Here is a 19,674-nt window from a genome sequence, read left to right on the forward strand (position 1 = left end):
TTCTTGAAATCGTGAAAAATTCCAGCAGGCCCTTGGCAACATTAAATCACTGTAGCTAATAGCAACTACTAAAGCACCTTTCAAAGCTTTTGTTAAAATTTAATGAGTGATCTAAGTCTGCAACAGAGTTCCAAGGATAAGACAATGATTGTGCTCTAAATAAAAAAAAGACTAACTCCTACCTGCTCAGCTAGCACCAGAGAGCAGCCAAATACATTGCTGTGACTGGTCAAAAGCAGTACTTAGCATCAGGTATAAGTTTATAATAGTAAAATATAAATGTGGAAGTTGTGGAGATTTGTTCTGCAACTTCACGCTTGGATCCACAAACACCACATTAAACAGCTTAATTTTTCTGTAGATCCTAATTGTTTTTACATCAAGGCAGCTTTAAGCAGAACATACATAGTTTGGAAGCCTTCTACATTAGAATACGGCCAATTGGTTTGGCTTTTTGGATTTTGAGCAACAATTTTCAGCAGGCTAAACCAAAGCACCACAGTTCCTTCACCCAGGACACATCTGTATGAACATACTGTAGTCCAACGGCACCACTTCTGACAAGCAGTTGTCCAGGAACGTTAAAAGTTCAGGCTCTTCCCTATTCTGGGTTCCCTGTCCCTGACCCTGTTTTAACATGACCTCTGCTACAAATCCCCTTCACACAGGAACTGGAACACACCAGGGACAGAGTGTGTGTTTCCAGGCTGTGGGAAAGAAGCAGCTGCAGGTTTGACTACAATGTTTGGTTAAAAAAAAAAAAAAAAAAAAAAAAGTAGCACAACAAACAAACAACAACAACAAAAAAACCCCAAACCCCAAAACCACACCACCAAACCACCAGTGCCTGACCTAGGAATTAGCGATGGCACAGGCGGCAGCAGCACCCTTCCTTCAGGCCAAGACACGAACATTTAGACCTGGAGTCTGAAGTTGTGTAGCTTGTTTTCATACTGCTCTGCACGACGGGCATCACGCTGCTGCACTCACAGAAATGTGGCATTAAGGGGTTTTCTGAGCAGAGAAACCCAAGAGAAGGATTAAGGACTGCTCTGTTTGTGAGCTACAAATGGAATGGTCAAATTTGTAACGTTCCATATTACTTCAGCTCCAATAAATGGCAGATTCGTATTATTCGAAGCCATAGCTTCTATTTTACAGGATTGATACTGAGCAGACTTTAGTGGGTTATTAAAGCCATTAGCTCAGAATTCAAATCGTCGCCGAAGAGCAGAGGAAAGCATGTATTTCTGCAACCCACATCTTCAGTGGTCAACATTTTCAAAGTCTTTGTAACACTGGCATTTATCAGTATCCAAAACAAATTCAGTAAAGCTTTCCTCACCTTAAGTACATAACCACTTGGTAAACCTTTGTGGCAGGAATTATGGGAACCATCAAAAACAATACTGAAAATAACTCAAATGGAGACTCTATGTTTTATTAATAGTCTTCCCGATTACATTATATTCCTAAAAAGAAAAACAGGAACACATCTAGATCTAAGAATTCCACTGTTGTTCAATCCTGGGAATGGAACATTGTTAAGTTGGACCATTTTATTACTTACTTTCCATATACTTTAATATTTCAAAATTTTTTAAAAAGTCAAATAATACTAGCTCCAGAGAGATTGCATATTGAACGCGGTAGGTTGATAATCACCACACATCAATTTTCTGATAAAAATCCCTGATTAAGAAGTTTTCCCTCTAAATTAAGTTTATAAAATTCTGCCAGTGGCTCAGCCACTCAGTGGCAAAGGAACTCCTCCCAGGTTTGTGGTAGCTGAGATCATCTGGCCTCAGGTGCACCTGGAACCGAAGTCCTTGGAGGTGGGAGCCTGCAGTTTTCTCCTTAACACCTTCTGCTGAGCAACACAGAACAAGACACAGTCTGCTTCGAGAAGCCTTAAGAATCAGCTCTTGAAGAAACAGGAAAGGTGGCCATGTGTAACAGAGGAAGAAGAGGAAGCCTCAGTACTTCGGGGAGTAGATCCTCAAAACTCAGCTGAGCCAGGTCGAGCAAGCAAAAAAAACCCAGGCAAATCCCACCAAGGGAGCAGGCACCACAGAATAAACCGACCAGACAATAAGCAGATCTCCACTGCAGCAGCTGTCCATAAATGTGTCAGTCCCATGAATCATTCGCTATAAAAAGTTCAGTGTCTCCTCTTCAGTGCTTGTTTAACTGTAATTCTGTACATTATATACAAAAAAGCACAAGGATAGCTGCTTGATGCTTCAAATCCTTATTCTTTTGCAGTGATGAAAAATTTTAAAAACCCGAGTCTGGACTTATAAATAGTGCAGAAAATGCAAATGCTAAGAAGACAATGCCTCCTATGATTGTCACTGAAAGGAAAACACAAACCAAAAAGAAATTAGATACTGAAAGTCTAACATCTTCCATGACACATTACAGATTTCATATATATATTTTTTAAAATGTCTGATTCCCAAATAACCTTGCTTTAAAATTTATGCTGCAAACAGTGGACTTTGTTTGTAGCTTAGTGTCAGGAATGATCCCGACATGCCATCCCACTGTCTAACTGCAGCTACAAGAATATATTCCGGTTCTTAGAAGGAAGCTTTGTTTTTCTGCTTTTTTTGACTGCTTTAGCTGGTGTAAAACCGAGATTGACACCTGCTGCTGAGTATTTGGATGTACGGGGGGAAAACAATATTCTCATGCTCAAGCAAGCCATCAGTTAAGACTGACCCACTAATTAGCATTTTTTGCAGTTTATGTAACTATATTGAAAGAGACAATATCAAAAACATTAACTGCTTGCAATGGCCACACTCTGCAAGAGGCTGGGACAGTATTCTGGGAAAGCACCACTGTATATGTTCTTCTACTCTTCTCTGAACAAACCAACAGGCTGGATGGATCTTTGGTCTAACCTAATAAAGCTATTCCTGTGGCCAAAGATTCACAATGAGTTTAGGAGCATACTAAATCAATGTTAGATTAGCACTTTGTCACCAGTTTCCTTGGCAAGCAAACACAACAGAATGCACATCTTGCTTTTTGCAGTGAAGTTGGTTTTTACAACCTTTGCAACTACAGAACAAATATTCTGAAGCAGCTTTACAGAATCCTTCCTGGGAGAAAGAAATCTCACGACATCACAGGACTGACAGTTGAAGCAAGCTGCAACCTAATCTAAGGAAAACCAACCAACCCTATGTAACCTTACTGGTCCTTGTTACAGATAGCAAGTATGATAAAAAACCCCAAACATTTATGCCACACACACAGTAGCTTTTAAAGCTTTTATATGGCTGGCATAACTTGCAAGTATGCAGTTCTCCTGCTCACCTGAAGGTCTGCACTCAGAATTGCGACAGAACTATTATCCACTGTTGAACAATACGTACCAACTATTCAAAGTACTGTATTTCCTTCCTCTAGTCTCCTACAAGCTAGATAATAGTGAAGCAAAATGTGCTTCACCTGTGTCCATCTTTAAATCTGGAGCTACAATGCCTATTTTGATTCCATAAATCAGACTCAGTGAACTGTTAAGTTCAGTTAAGGCCAGGCCCCTTGGAAGCACCCTGCACAGGGTGGTGGCACATGCTCAGACTCTGCCCAGCAGGAGGGGCACAGGGTCACCCCCAGGGCAGGGGAGGGGGGAAAGGAGGGGGGCAGGTGGGATAGAAGACACAGACTCAAAAAAAAGTTTTTGTTTTTTCCAAAAGTTTTAAGAAACACTGTTCCCAAGCACGTAGTCATTTACACTGCAAACATTACCAGCATTAACGCATCTTTCTGGTTAGAGTGAGTTTTCACTTACCAGTCCTAACAGAAATTTTTTGTGCTATCATTCTCCCTCCAATGACTGCTAAACCAGTGCACAGGCAATGTCCCACTGTTCCTCCTACTGCCACACCGTAGGGGTCCTGAGGGAAAAACACAGAAGGGAAACATCAGCACAGCTGGAAAGCCACTAGTCCTGTGAGAACCTCCTGCCATGAAGGAGCAATGCCTTGATTCCCTGGCTGCACACTGTCAAGCACAGAGGGTACTCTGGTGTTTGCTCAGATGTGCTCCCCATCACTGCCTTAAAGACCAGTAGCAGTGTACATCAGCTCGTGAGACAGGCTGAAATCTAAACCTGACTAATACAGCAGCATATGGCACATTTCAACCAAGAAGCATCTTCAAGTTGTTAAATATAGATCCAGAAATCACTCTGATGTACTTAAACAATTAAGCAACCTCTAGAGGGAAGGTGGCAGCTGTTGAGAAACAAAATATGCATCAGCTGGAAGAGCACCAACCTAATTAAAGAAACAGAAAAATAAATCCATGAACTGCAAATGAAAGCTTTCAGCAGCTAACACATTCTGACTCCTCTGTCCAGCTTCACAAGCTTGTGCTCTACACTCTGCCCCACCCAATCACTCAAAGAGGGAGGTATGAAAGAATTGAAGTCCAGAAGATAATAAACTGCTTTCAGAGTTTATTGTCGGTAACAGCTTTCACATCACTGCATAACAAGCAGCTACTCAATGTGTGAACAACTCTACTACATAAAGAGGTTTCTCAGATCTACTCACAAAACACACAGTTAAGGGCAGCATATGTATGGAACACCTCATGAAACAGAAGACTTCTGCATTACAAATGGAAAACAATCTGTTAATAACTGATAATGAATGCAAGGTAGGAGCATGACTTTGCTGTACAAAGATGAATGAGGGAAAGTGGAGTTGAGTCCCCTGCACATCTTTAAGCAAGACTTTTTTTTTTCTTCCACACATGAGGAATGCATGCAATACGTCTAACAGCCAAACAGCAAAACTGTCTAAGAAATATGGTCTGAAGACAAGACAACACTGACTGGCCCAAAGAACCAAAGCCACAAGCCAGTGAGAAAAGGTGGCGAACACCAAGCACAGGACAGGTAGGAAAAATCACAGGTTGGAAGCAGGGCTGTGCCATCAGAACACACTTGCCTCCAGGATCAGGACCCAAAGTTCCTGGAAATCCTCGTTTCCCTGTGGTCAGCAGTTACCTGTGCAGCCCCCATGGGCAGAGGGTGGATCTCACCCCCCACCCCATTCCCTAGAGACATCCCTGGAAGGTAACGAGTCACAAGGGCTTCCCCCAGCACAGCATCTCCAGGAGCAGAAGTGCTCAGATGCAGGAGATGAGGCAAAGCCAGTCTAGTAGGACACTATGGACTTTCCTTTTCTGTTTCCTTCAACAGAGGAACAATTCTCATACACCGTAAACTATCAAGGTGTGAAAACAAGTTCTTAAGGACTGCTTAGGTCAGGAATAGGTTCATGAAGACAGGCTTAACTCATTAACTGGTGTATGCACAGAGACAGCCAAATCATCATCTTTTCCTCCAAAGGAGCCTTGTTTGTTATGACAGGATAGTCGCTACTCACTTAATGAACAGTCACATAGTATTTTGTTTTCTTTTCACTGAAGAATGCATAGTGTCACAGCTGATTGACCACACTGCTCAAATCTCCATATAAAGATAACTTCGTTCCTCATACGCATATCTGTAATGCTGCTGCTATATATCCTAGTACTTCACAGACAAGGCTTTATCGGAATATATTATGAAACAAAGGGGTATAAAACAATCCCACAGATAAAATAAGATCCAGGATCATAATCATTCACTGATTTTGAAAGCCAAGATCAAGGTATCTTCAATTTATTTTCTTATAGCATTTATACAAACACTTCATATGCTAAAGGCACAACACCCAGTCTTTAGTTGCAACGTTCAGCACCGCACAAATCTGATGGGCACTTCCTAATAGGACACTCAGAAAATGCAAACCAGAAGTCAACCACCTCCTGCGAAAAGACGGGCTTCAGCAACTTGCCTAGCACCCTATAAAAACTTGGGCAGAGGCAGCAACAATTCCTTGTTTTCCAAGATGGCATGTAATTGCCTGAGCAATGAGATCACCCTCTCCATCCTGCTGTTCCCGGCCTTGTTAGCTCTAAGCACCTTCCTTACACTGTAATAGAGACAAGAATTTCCTACAGATTATAGCCTCCTTCATTACAGAGCCCTGATTTATCTCTAGGGAAGGTCTGAAAGTACACTCAAAGAAGCACGAGTACTAGGGAAAAACTGCAAATTATCTCAATTCATGAAAGAGCACAGGCAAGCTACTTATGTTTATTAAAAGGCTGACTATAAGCCTTAATTTTCCTTTAAATATAGTAGTTATATATATTCCAAGCATCATGCTGAATATAATTTAATTTACAGCATTAAACTGCTGTGCAGTAAGTAGAGTTTATTTTAGTTCCATACACTGTACCACATTCACTGAAATTTTTAAAAAGAGCTATCTTTTTAACAGCTTTAAGTTTGCTGGGATGAAGGTCTATTTTTAAAGCTACTGGGTTAAAACAGTATGACCAGACAGATCAAAGAAATAACTGTTCTGTAACAACAAACAATTGTATTCAGTTGCATGATATAAAATGGCTATTTCCAGAAATGCCTGTGCAGTCCCAATCATGCAACAGTAGGTTTAATACTACACAGGGCTTCAGTGCACTTATTTTCAGTGCTACAGCTGTCTACAGCTGTGCTGAGACCTAAGTCAGGCACAGCAAGGCAGCAAGTGTGAGTCTGATATCTCCTCTAAGAGTATTTTGTGTCTCCCACTTCTCTGTGGGCAACCCGAAGAGGGCAAAAGCAGTGCAGGCATTCTGCAACACTCACCTCTCTGGCGGCCAAGACTATGGTTGTTAACTGGGAACGGTCACCCCATTCTGCTAAAAACGTTAACGTAAAAGCTTGAACAAAGATTGGAGAAATAAAATGTAGCCACTTCTTCTGAGGTATAGTGGTGCCTGGCCCTGATTCCACATCTCCTGGCCCATTTAACAGTTTAGTTCTCTGAAGCTGCAGAGGAGAAGGGAAAAAAACAAACAACAAACCAACCAACCATAAAATTAGAAACGCCATTTAAGCAATCCAAATTAAATACTTAAACAGTAAAGCAAGACATTTAGTATCTGGAATATTACTAGCCACACTGACTGCTGCATTATGAATGTATTAGTTATATTAGACATCATTTTAAAAAAACAGTTACACACCCATATATACTTGTAATCACCTCTAACCTCCAATTACTGTCCATCTTGCACTGACACAGCAGTTTCAGCAGGAATGACACCTGGTTTTTAACCACAGATTTCCTCCTATTTTTAAAGCAGGGATCCCCCTCTTCCCATGTCATTTTATCAAATTCTAATTTGAGAGCCATTAATGAAAAAATCTTAAAAGAAATAAGATTAATACTCTATGCTATTGCTTAGAGGTGGACCAATATATTTAGATAGTTATTCTAACAGAGGACTTTGCCGCAACACTACATACCTCGTCATTAATCTTTCTGACCATAAAAAGAAATAAAAATAGAGGCAAGAGTAAACTGTTGATGTCCTCTCTGCTAGTAAAGCATTTAAAAAAAAAAAAAAAACAAAACAAGGTCAAAACCAAACAAAAACCCCACTCCACGGAGAAAGACCCTTTTCTGCTGAGAAGCCAGTCTTGCCACAGAACTGGAATCACCTGTCAACGCAGCCTCCAGGGGACACTTCTGTGCCATTCACCACACGTTTTCTGTGCCATTCACCACACGTTTTCTGTGCCTGATTATCCATCACAGACACAGCTGAACACCCCAAACATGACAGTGACAGTCTGCAGCTTCACGGCTGTAACTGTTTCATCAGCCATAATTTACAGAAAGTTTATGACTTACTTCCTCATCTTTTTTCTTAATTTCTGCTTGAACTTCCTCCAGCTCTTCCTGACCCTCATCTGGACTCATTTTCAAGCCTTCACGAAGCATTCGGATGCCAAAAATTGCAAACAGTGCCGTTGACACATAGTATGTGTATACACGAGGAATAACTGTGGTGGCATAGCCAAACAAAACTGGAAAGAAAACAAAAGTGTCATTTAAAAAAATAAGCATGAAGATCATAATTGTTTTTCCCACATCTAAGAAATCCTTGCTAGCAAAGTCTGCAATTCAGCTATCCACTGATAAATAAACATTGCATCTTCTGTTACTTTTCTATATATTTTTTTTTTCAAGATAACAATATTGTAGAAACTCCAGCCATTACTGGTCATACCAGAGTCTGAAGTCCATTAACATGCAGACAAGGCACAGAAGGTGATGTGCTGCTCTTCCCAAGAGCCAGTCTAGTTAATTCCATTTTTATATATGACTACATGCTAGATAGTATCTCTTCCCAATCACTTCATTTGTCAGATAAAGTTAGAATAAGATTTTCTACAAGTTAAATCTACCAGACATATCCACAAATCATCCAGCTGTGTGAATCCATGTCTGTCTTCTTTTGCCAAGTGCAAATACCTGCACATTACTACTCTCTTTTCTCCCACATTCCCCACAAACGCACATGACCAGCTTTGATCTTCCTTTTAAAAGCACTGATCCCAAAGACCAAACAGCTACCTCCACAGTGCATCTACTTTTACAAGTATTGAAGGCGATCAAACTAAGCCAAAAACTAGTTCTGAAATAAGAAAAAAATAGTATTCAGGACAAAGTACTTACTTCTTCACACAGTAAGACTAATTAGGCATTTTTGGCCTGTATAAATGAGAGGTAATTGAAACTCCACACCACCTCACATTAAAGGCTGCTTGGACCATGCACTCACAGCTGTTTCTGTTGTTTTACTCCACATGCAATTAGCATATTACCATGTGTGTTTTCTTACACACACTTTCTGAGTTGAAAAATGCTCTCAGAAGTTACTACATAATCTGGAAATTAATCCACACTGCCACTAGCAGAAGTAAGATAATAAGACCAAAATTAATTAAGCTCTACTATTAGTAAACATGGCACATACATACATGAGTAACAGTATTAGTTGCACCGTCAAATAAGCCAGAAGGAGTTAAACTAAACTTCTTTTTAAAGACAGAAAATAAAAAAGTAAAGCAATGCAAGAAACTATCAAAAACCATTTTTTTTTGTTAGCATTACATGCATATACAAGCATAGACATAATGAAATAATAATGGTAATGCAGCTTATTTTGTCAAGCACAGCTTGAAAAAACACCTCAAGTAGTGATTACTTGGACCTAGTGAGTTTAAGTGAGCACGTTTTCATGAAACAAAGGTGGGCAACAGCCCCAGAAACTTCCAGACACAGATTGTATATAACAAGGGCAGTGGAGAGAGGGGATAAGAGAAATAAAAAAAATGCTCTTTCTTATATGCACTCCTACCCATGTATATAAACCAACACTCTCAATTATTTCTGAAATGGGCACGGTTAGAAATGAGCACACATACAACAACATTTATGCTGCCTCTGATATACCTGAAGGCTGCTCCATTTTACAGTGATTGCTACGTAAGCACCCACAGCTACAGGTTCCTCAAGTGCCACCTGCCACCTCACTTCCCTGCCCCAGCTCTCTGCTGTCAGTACCACTCTTCTCACACGATCGCGGCAGAACGTCATCTGCCACTTACGCAGCTCCCAGCGCAAATCCAAACAGCTACACGTACAGGGATACAAGTCAGACGAGGGAAATTTGTCACTGTATTAAGAATCTTTTGCCTTAGGAGGAAAAATAGAAGTCACTCCCACATTCCCTAAATATTCAATCTGAGCTATGGTCCCTAGAAAACCTTCACACTCTCCTTGAAACAGAAAACTGCATATACCTACCACCTTCATCATAATTTCAATTACGATTTATTGATAAATATGTACCCAGCACATTACAAGAGATGAAACAAGAAGAAAAGGGTGCTAACCTGATAAACACGTCATCAGTCCCAAGGCAAGCATAGCACCAGCCAGTACAGTCAAACGGTTGTACCGCATTGCCATGATGGCTGCAATGAAGAAGGTCTTATCCCCCAGTTCCGATACGATGATGACCGATATAGCAGCAACAAATGCATGAATAAAGCCCAAATTAGTCTTGTCAGCTGACTCTTCACTGACGATGTGGACTGGAGCAACCTGTGAGGACCCCTTCTGTAGGAGGGAAGGGAAAAAAAGAAAAAAACAACAAAAAACTCCCTAGTTAATTAGGCTTGAATAGTTCGCAGAAGTACTTCGCCTTGTATTTCTCCTGTCATACCATACTGCGTAGCATGACATTTAAGTATACACCTCTCATGCAGCATTAATGGTCATTAACTAGTTACTGGCTGCCACCTACCTCAAATTGCTCGTTAGGTGCTTAGCTGGAAGATCAGATCATGCACAGATTATTAAAGTAGCACTTTACCATGCACATGATTACCAGACCATGAGAACCACTCTTGCAACAAAACATGGGGAAAGCTGCTTTAGTTCAGCTCTAATATTGCTGTATTTACAGTTCCTGGCTATTTAATTTATGATCTTGACCAAGAAAGCAATTTTCTGATATAAATATTAAGAATGCAATTCTTCAGACTAAAACTGGGTGACTAGGATACCTTCGGAAAAATACTAAGTACTTTAAAAATTGTCAGAATCACTTTCCTCCCTTGCAGAATCTTTGCATCTCAGCCTCATTAAAACTTTGCGCAAGTTTTCATCAGCTTTTTTTTTTTTTTTGTACATGCTCTACATTTGTTGAAAACTAGCTTTAAGATTTTCCAGTGGTCAAACCAGACCTGCATACTCCAGATCTCACTTCCTCACCAAAGCGTTTACTTTTATAGAGATTAAGATAGCTACAATCAAAAGCAAAACCCAAAACATAGACACTGATGTTCACGTGATTGACCAGAGATGGCTAAGGAAGCTTGTTTCAGCACACCTACCAGCAGAGACAGACAGCAACGTGTTTTAACACGGTGACTTCCCAGCATGCCACTTTTAGCAGTGCTGCAAGTTTCTAGTTTTGATATTTAAAAGTTTCCATGCTCTGTACCATATACGATGAGTTCCCACAGTTTTTTCACCTTTAGCAGTGCTGTAAATTTTTGGTTTTGGTGTTTAAAACCTGGCATGTTCTACATGCTACATCAAGCCATATGTTAATAGTTTTTTTCATCCCTCTGTGTGATCATCCAGCACGATAATCCCCTAAGCAAGAACATCATTTAAAAAAATGTAACGCAAATAAACTCATCTTAAGCACTGAGGAAAAACTGGCAGGTTTTGAGTCACAACACAGCGTGCTCTCACCTGCTTCTGTGAGGAAGACCTAAGGAGGTCGATTTCCCCCCTCAGTATGCAAGCAAGCGGGGCATAAAAATATCTACGTGACGGAAAAAAATAATAACAATTAGCCCATTTTTCACGTCGGACCTAAATTCCCCTCTTAGCAGAGGAAAGGAAAGCTGCCTTTTAAGGTGGCCCTGCGGCTTTCCCTTTTTCTGATAAAGCAGGGGAAGTTCGGAGCCGTCTGGCCTCTGAAAGGCGCGAAGTCCTCCCGGCCCGCCCCCGCGGCCCGGCTGAGGGAGGGGAGGGCAGGGGAGGGCTGTGCCGGCAGCCGCTGCGGCGCGCTGCGGCCCGTCCCCCCCCGCCTCGCCTCGCCTCGCCTCACCTCAGCCCGCGGTTCGGCTCCCAGCGCCGGCGGCGGCGGCGGCTCCTTCTTCCTGACGGGCTCTTCCTCCGGAGCGGCACGGAGCCCCGCCGGGGCCACCGCCAGTAGCAGCAGCGACGCCGCCAGCAGCAGCGCGGCGGCCCGCGGGAGCGGCGGGGAGGCCATGGCGGCCGGAGCGCGGTGCTGAGGGAAGGGGGGGGGGGGCGGGGGGGCCGCTCTTAAAGGCGCCGCGTCAACGCCCGGGCCCCGCAGCGCCCCAGCCGCGCGGCCCCGCAACCGTCCCCCAACCGCTTCCTGCAACGGCCCGGCCCGGAGGGGCGGGGCCGCCCCGCGCCCATTGGCTGCGGCCGCTGACTGACGCTCCGCCCGCCGCAGTCGGCCAGCGGGCGGGCGGGAGGCAGCGGCCCGGCGCCGGCCCCTGAGGGTCCCGGGGCAGTTCCGCGGCGCTCGGGGTGAGCTTCCACCCGCTCCTCCGGAGCTTCCACCCGCTCCTCCGGAACTTCCACCCGCTCCTCCGGCTCCCGGCGTCGCGGAGGGGACGGGCAGGGCGGCTGCGCAGCCGGCCGCGGGGAGCGGGCGAGTCGGAGCGCCGTCCTTCCGCTGTTCGGAGTTGCCTGGGGGCAGGGAAAGGGCGCTGAGGGACGGGAAGCAAAACGGCTGCGTAAGAAGGCAAAGAAATGGCACGAGGAAGGGCCTGGGCACAGCCACGTTTCTAAAACCCGGAGTATAAAGCGGCGCTTTGGGTATGCGTGACCCCGGGGGGGCCTGCGCTCCCCCGGGCAAGGACAGGAATGCGCTCCCAGAGAAGTGCTTAACAGCCTAATAAACAGGAGCAAGAACGCCAATAAAACAGGGAGACGCTCGGAGGCAGGCTGAGGGAGCCTCCGGGGAATCACTAAAAAAAAAATAGAAGTAACATGGAAAGATGCGGTCCCGAGACAGGGTTGTTTATTAATGTTATGGTGAAGCGAGGGCATGGAAGGCGGTGATGGGGAGAGGGTTGTGAGAGCCAGGAGAGGCACAACATTTTGTGCAAAGTAATCGCTCGTGTTTTGCAAATACACAGCTCAATTTTGAAAAACTATACAAAATAGAAACAGAAGGTGTAATAAGCTGTTTTACTTAGATAATTCGTAAAATATACAGTATATAAAGTATATAAAAACTCATATACAAAATAATACACGCATGTAAGAAAACATGCTGAAACCCGTGTCCATATGCTACATGATACAATCTGATCATTCACTCCAGTATCATGAAAAGGACCAAAATACTCAGTGGTTAAGTGCAGAAAGACCCTGTGCTGACCGACATCATCCCTCCAGTACAGAATTTCCCTGCAACGCTTGTCAGATACTGGTTTCTGTCCTTTGCTTCAGCAGTTTATTACATCTGCTTTCACAGGCTGTTTAAAAACCAGTGTAGTCGTGGTTACGGTCATCCTGCATAACTGCCCCCTCCAACACACGAGGGATTCCAGTAACCCACCGTAAGGATGGCAGAACCATAACCAAGAACATTAATTTTCTGCAAATTCTCCTCTACTGTCTCTCCAGACAGAGAACCTTCCGTGATTCGCCCAGTTTAGGGATAAAGAAGGAGTTTTCCATGAATGAATTAAGACACTTTGTTGCAGAAGAGATAATGCAGAGAATGGGTCTGTTTATCTCCACTGCTGAGCGTGAGTCATTCCTCCACTGCAGCTTTGTCCACCGTTTTTTGTGCCTGCAGTTATAAAGCAGTGGCTGGTTTTAATTACCAACAGGGAAGTACAGAAAGACAATACACAATTTGCCTCCCTCTAAAGTGATTCAAAGAAAAATGACTAGCAAAAAAATATGCTTAAATATTAGACAAGGCATGAAACACAGTAGTTCAAATGGTTCCTTGCAACCCACCTTTCACTACACAGTTAACACGTGTATCTATTTGGGCTTGCTGCACAACAGCAAATGTTTTATGTTTAAGATATAGTTGTAAAACAGAAAAGAGCCAATTAGCATCTCTTCAGTTTAAATTAAGGTCTTCAGTAAACTTTTTTTTAGCCTGTATGATATGCAGAGACCTATGTATTTCCCCACATGCATTGGTAACACGGATGAGACTGTCATTAAAATGATGAGCTTTTAAGCTACAGTTAGGCAAAACGTGCAATTTCACCTTGGCTCTAATAAACCATGTATCTCTCATTCCCTTATAGAAAACATTTCCCAGTTTGCACTAAAGATGCTTTAGAAGAAATATTCTAAAAAACAAATGGTATAAATGCTTTTCGATGCTTTGGGTAGGAGCTAAAGTTTTTCTGATAGAACTCATGACTCAAAACAGCAGCCAGAGCCTGGTTAAAAAGAACATACATCACTACACACCACCACGTCACGTTGTGAAATCCAAGCGTGATGGCCATAGACACATATATGAGCAGCTCTGCAAAATAATGAGGGCAAGAAACTCTCTCAAACCAGTCTCCAAAAGGTACACTGTGGCTCAGGCTCACAACCTTTCCTGCAAGCAAACAGAAAGAAATTAGTTCAGAACAATATGCATTAAACAAACTTTACTCACAATTACAGAACAACATACTCATTAAAGTTATCATCATCATCCACCTCCATCTGATCTGGCAGCTTTGCACTTCTTAATGAAATAAGATGCCACCTCTGGCTGTTTGTGCAAATACAGAGTAAGGAAACCTATTTTTAGCCCACATGGAGACAGAAATGAGGTCCCTGGGGAGTGGCACAAGTCCTAAGCGTTAGCATGCGTCTGTCCTTAGGATACTAGAAGTTCTATAAAACTATATATACAGACACAACCCCCTATTCAGCCACCCAATCTCTTTCCCGAAAAGCCTCATTTGATCTACTGAAAGTCTTAGAGAGAGCACCACATTACAGGAACTGAAAAATACTCATGTTTTAAAGTATTAGAAGCTACAGAAGCCCACTGAAAGGAAAAAATGACTTAAGTAAATGGTTGGCAGAAATGAAACACCTTACCTGATTTATTTTTTCTAAGATTAGCTAGAATCACAAGACATCTGTGCTGGTGAAGAGAGGCCCAAATGTACATCATAACTCCTACAATGTGATACCAGTGGATCTGCATAGAAAGCTCTTTTCCTAAATGAAACATGTTTCATCAGTACACAGCCAGGAAATACCTCCCCAAGCATCATCCCAAAACACTGTATACATTTTTTAAATGTTACTGTCTTAAAAAATCTAGTAGTGAGCCTCTAATCCCTCCAAAGATGCTTTTAAATCTTGCATCATTTAAGTGCTCAGCTGGTAGTTCACTTCCCTTAACCACTCAATACTAAAAATACCTAGTTTTTAACCCAGTAGCTGGAGGTACAGCATGATGTACAACCGACACATAATTGATAGTCTAAGACCTTAATATTCAACAGGGTTTGTAATTCTTATCATCTTAATCAAAGATGTTGTCATGGCTCAGGTCAACAGATAAGTACACAGCTGTTTGTCCAGTTGATGGTGAGTGAGATGTGTACACATACCTACACACACACGCACACCATGAACCATTTTGGACTTGAAAAATGTTAATTGTATTATGGATGATTTTCAATGTACAAAGCAATACACCATCTCCAAGAATCTGCACGATATGAAAAGTAGAAGACAGGTCCAGAAAGAAAAAGGTTTTATCTAGACATAGGAGATCTGAATGTTCTTTTGAAAAAATCACTGGATTAAACTAGAACTGGTTGGATGTGGTTAAAAACTTCAATGAAGTTACATACTTGATAATGACCACCTTACAAAAATTAGTCATGGGAGAAATGTTACAACCAGCTCATGGTTCATCTGCGAAGGGGAACAGCAGCTCAGTTGTGAGATTGAGTGGAATGTGCTGGCAGAAACAAGTCATGTAATTCAAATTTCTGCTGTATTAATGGAGACACTACAGTGCTAAGGGAAAGATGAGACCGACTGATGCAAGGCAGAACGGTGGCGAGTTCTAAATGGAAAACAAAGGAGGTGGCCAAGACAGCCTTGCAGACTCAACTTACAGGAAAGCTTAGAACAAAAAAGAACAAACTCCAGTTTTAGAACTGAAGTTGCATAGTGGCATTTGAGAACTGGTACCTACTACTGTCCTTCATAAAACACAGGTATCTCAATGCAAAACTGATTGGTAATGATCCTGAAAGTATCTGTGCGAGTTGTCTTTCAGGAAGTAACAGTGATGGTTAACATGAAAGTGTGTGATGCTGGTTGACTATGTGATGTACTGAAACATACTTACTTTGAACTATGCAAGTAAGTATTTTTAGGTCTCATCTGTTAACACACTTCTCACACAAGCAGCCCTTTAACAAATCATTTGCCATGATGGAAACAAATGGGAGTAAGATTGCATCTTTGGTAATAACTAAGCAGGCACTTACCATTCCTGACGTCAGTTGGGACTTGACATAGCACAGTTGAGCCAACGGCAATGTAGTAACCAAGTCCAAAGCAATATTGCACGATATGAATGACGCCACTGGAAAACACACTGGTCCAGAGGCATTCTGCAAGTCTTCGACAGCTATGAAGCCAAAGCAGCAGGAGAACCAGGAGCGCAGAGAAGTGCTCACTATCTGCTTGCACGTGAAAAACAGCAACTTTGAGACAGATGGGAACAACTTAATTCCTACAGTGCTTCAAAACAGTTATTTTTTCCCCTCCCCGCATCAAAATTCTACCCTCATTTTAAATTAACTGAGGACTGGGGAAAATATTGGTACATGTGAGGCACTGCTGACCACAGCAAGATTACTTCTAGGAGATGCTAATGGCCCTTTCTGCTAAAAGGACTGCTAAAAGCCATCATATCAATAAATTAGAATGATTTCTACCTTGATTAATGACAGAGGGACTTTGTGTTCCAGGAAAGTCACTTGGAGCCTAGTTTAAAAGCAGCTGATGAAGTAGCATTTGAAGAATACAAATTCAGCACAGGATGGCAGTGCAGCTTTCTAATATTTATACGGCTGCACCATAATAGCTGGAATACTTGCCAGTATCCTCACTCTGAGAAGCTCTGCCAAGAACATGGTGCACGTGCTGAATCCATGATGGGAGCGACCCTCCAAGGAACTTGGCTCGGAAAAGCCAGATCAGCAGAAAGCCGTTCCAGAGCACAGAAACCACGTAAAAGTGAGTAAACCACCTGTGGGAACAAAAAGGGCCTTCATTAACGTTCTCATTGCTCCTTAGTTGGAAATGCAGCTGCAGGACAAGCTTGCCTGATGGCAAGTACATTCCCTTTCAGGCCCTACATCAGTAAGTAGAGAACTCTGTTTCAGCAGAAGTAAAATTTAGTCCCTCTCCTGCATTTTCTACTTAGAAGACAAATAGAACTTGTATATTGATAAAAACCTATCGCCACCTCCGAGTTTCAAGCTCTTTCCTTACTGTCCTGTTACTCAGTAGATTTCTGTCTCATCACTCGCTAGAGAACTTTCTCCACACGCGTTGAGCTTTGCTGCTAGCACACAAACAAGCCCTGCCAGCCGAGTACAGACATGCCCCGAGAGCTTTCAGCAATCCCAATTATGCTGGGGATGTATCTGACCTACAGAGCGAGCCAGCACCACAGTAAGTACGTGTCATCCCTCAAGGAGAGGTGTTCACTATTTGCCAAACCAATGTGAAATGAATCACAACATTTGACAAGATGGAATGGCAAAGTTAAAAACAAGCCCAGGCTAGTGAAAATAGGGTGCCTGTTTAGAAACAAGACACAGATGAATGGAAACAGAAAATGCCTCAACAGCAACCTTCAGGATCTTCTCTATTCTTTCAGGTAGCTGGGTTACAGGTTCACTAACCACTCAAGTAACAGAATCGCTTTGTCGATGTTGAAAGCTTGAAACCAATTCCCTGAAAAAGCCATGTTTTTCAGACACCACCCTCCCTAAGAAGGGGTGGTGGAAAACTTCTGGGGGAGAAAGCTCAACCCAAACAAGAACCTATCTTAAGAATGTGGCACTTTGCAATGTGCTGCAATTAAGACAAGGCCTTTATGAGCCCTTGTTTTCAGTAAGAGTACTCCAGAGCTTAAACACATCCCTGGGTATTTTCTGTAACCAGAAGCCTGATAACCAAGATACTACATTACATCCTTTCCATGAAAAACATGCTGTGTCATAAAACTTTAAATATTGGCTTTGAAAGCTATATATATAAAACATGACAGTGACAATAAGATCATTACATTAGAGGCGATCTGATCTTCAGGTTAAGTAGCCTCCCAGCCCTGTCCTGCTGGCCTTGCAAGATCTTGTCTTGTCTGTGTCCAAGTCAAAGGCTAGTTCTAGTCATGAATCTCAGCTGATCAAAAACTGTGAAATCCCAGTAACGTATAGAAAGTTGTAAACGTTTTTATTTTCCCACCCCTTTCATCCTATTAAACATCTATCAAGTGATGTGTTTGGATAATGCAGTGGTTCTTTTGCCTTATTACAGACTGTTCACACAGGGTCCAGATCATTATGTTAACATGCTGTTATTAGTATCCTAAGTCACGTTTAAAAAAAAAACCTCGAAGGAAGGAAACAACAACTGAGCATCGGTTGATGACAGTAAAGCTGCGGTCTACCTGCACAGCCACAGTTACACTCAGGAATCCGTATTCCCAGCCCCCTGAGCAAAATCTGGCGGGAAAGTTTGTTTTGCAGATACTGCCTGGGACTGGGATTCAAAGCTTTTGTTCCAATTTGGAACGTATAAACTCCGTATGGCTGCAGCCTCTATGCTCCTCGGTCCCCCACCGGTCAAAACAGAACAACACCTCCGCAAAAAATTTGAGCCCAACTCCAAGGATACGCATACGCCCTTTATCTTCTACACCTTCGCCCCTCACCTCTTGGGCGCCTGCAGGAAGCGCAGCCGGGCCGGGCGCTGCCCGCAGCCGCGCTTCGTCTTCCCGTAGCGGATGAGATCCTGGAAGAGGCCGGAGGCGCCGTCGGGCCGCGGCTCCGGGGCCGGGGCCCGCCCCAGCAGCAGCAGCAGCAGCAGCAGCGCGGCCAGGAAGGCGGCGGCCAGCAGAGCCCAGGCGGCGGCCAGCGCGGCCGCCATGGCCCCGGCCCGGCCCGGCCCGCTCCGCCCACAGCCGCCGCGGCGGCACTTCCCCTTCCTCTTCCCGCCCTTGGGGAAAGCGCCGGCCCCCCAGCCGGGACGGCGGAGGAACGAAAGGGGCCGAGGAAGGGAGGCGGGAGTCGTGACCGCTGCGCTCTAGTTCTCGCAGCCGGCTCCCAAAATGGCGCGGGGGGTGGGAGAGGAATCTCTGTTTGCAGCGTTAGCTTGTGCGCTCCTCGGCGTTTGCGCTGCCTCCGTCGCCTCTTTTCGTTCAGGCGGCGGAGGCTGCCGCGGGTTTAACGGCGCTGCGGGGAGAGAAGCCCGGTAGTTACGCCGTGGTGTCCTCCGGTAACCCCGAAACCGCGCCGAGCTCCCGCGCCCCGGCTTGTCTCTGCTACCTGCTCACCTGTCAGCCACCTCCGCCATGTTACACGGGCGTGGGGTCCCGCATTCTGAATTTTATTCTAATAACGTTATTGAGTTTGTCGTTACAAGAAAGGAGAGGCTTTATTGGCCTTTCTTTTAACCTGAGAAATGAAGAAGCCAAAAGGAGAAGGTTCTCTGATGCCTGGTGAAAAATGTCCTGCCCGCATCCTGCCTTGCGCACATACGGGGATGCGGCTCAAGCCTTCTCTTCACAAGAGAAGCTCAAGTGTTACTTGGCAGGTGTTCAGGTGTCGGTCTGTGTCACCAAATATCACTGAGTAAATTACCTGATTCACTCCCTCCAAGGAGACAACAAAAGATACTTCAAACTTTTCAGAGTATATATGAAGTCATGATGTTTAGTGTGGGCATAGTTATGTTAGTGCTTATTAATGCTCTAGTGTAAAATAAGATTTTAATTCGATTCTCAGGAAAAATATAGTTGGACTGTATTTCCAAGTCTTTAAATACAGAACAACCTAATTTTATTAGTCTTTACTGCTACTTCAAACCAGCATGAAATCAGTAGATAAAGGCACTGGCCATCACCTTTCAACTCACTGAGATTTGGGCCTGAAGTACGCACAGGTTTTTGACT

At 43.4% G+C, this 19,674-nt stretch overlaps 2 protein-coding genes across 3 annotated transcripts; both read right to left on the minus strand.

Moving 5' to 3' along the window:
* Nucleotides 1–1,425: 1,425 nt before the first annotated feature.
* On the minus strand, nt 1,426–11,898 carry TMEM165 (transmembrane protein 165). Its single transcript, XM_032999112.2, has 6 exons — nt 11,557–11,898; nt 9,824–10,049; nt 7,773–7,948; nt 6,722–6,904; nt 3,806–3,911; nt 1,426–2,354 (listed from the first exon to the last, which is right to left on the minus strand). Exons 1-6 carry the CDS (start codon nt 11,719–11,721, stop codon nt 2,278–2,280), a joined length of 933 nt encoding a protein of 310 aa, XP_032855003.2. The 5' UTR covers nt 11,722–11,898; the 3' UTR covers nt 1,426–2,277.
* Nucleotides 11,899–12,487: 589 nt separating this feature from the next.
* Nucleotides 12,488–18,656, minus strand: SRD5A3 (steroid 5 alpha-reductase 3). 2 transcript variants are annotated; one of them, XM_032999110.2, is made up of 6 exons: nt 18,436–18,656; nt 16,589–16,740; nt 15,974–16,168; nt 14,559–14,681; nt 13,929–14,064; nt 12,488–13,284 (listed from the first exon to the last, which is right to left on the minus strand). In XM_032999110.2, exons 1-6 carry the CDS (start codon nt 18,648–18,650, stop codon nt 13,101–13,103), a joined length of 1,005 nt encoding a protein of 334 aa, XP_032855001.2. In that variant the 5' UTR covers nt 18,651–18,656; the 3' UTR covers nt 12,488–13,100. The 2 variants fall into 2 exon arrangements, with proteins under 2 accessions (XP_032855001.2, XP_032855002.2); XM_032999111.2 differs by having other exon boundaries at nt 13,169–14,064.
* Nucleotides 18,657–19,674: the final 1,018 nt, after the last annotated feature.

The sequence above is a fragment of the Tyto alba genome, unplaced genomic scaffold, assembly GCF_018691265.1.
Source record: "Tyto alba isolate M040663 unplaced genomic scaffold, T.alba_DEE_v4.0 Super-Scaffold_6, whole genome shotgun sequence".
Classification (NCBI taxonomy): domain Eukaryota; kingdom Metazoa; phylum Chordata; class Aves; order Strigiformes; family Tytonidae; genus Tyto; species Tyto alba.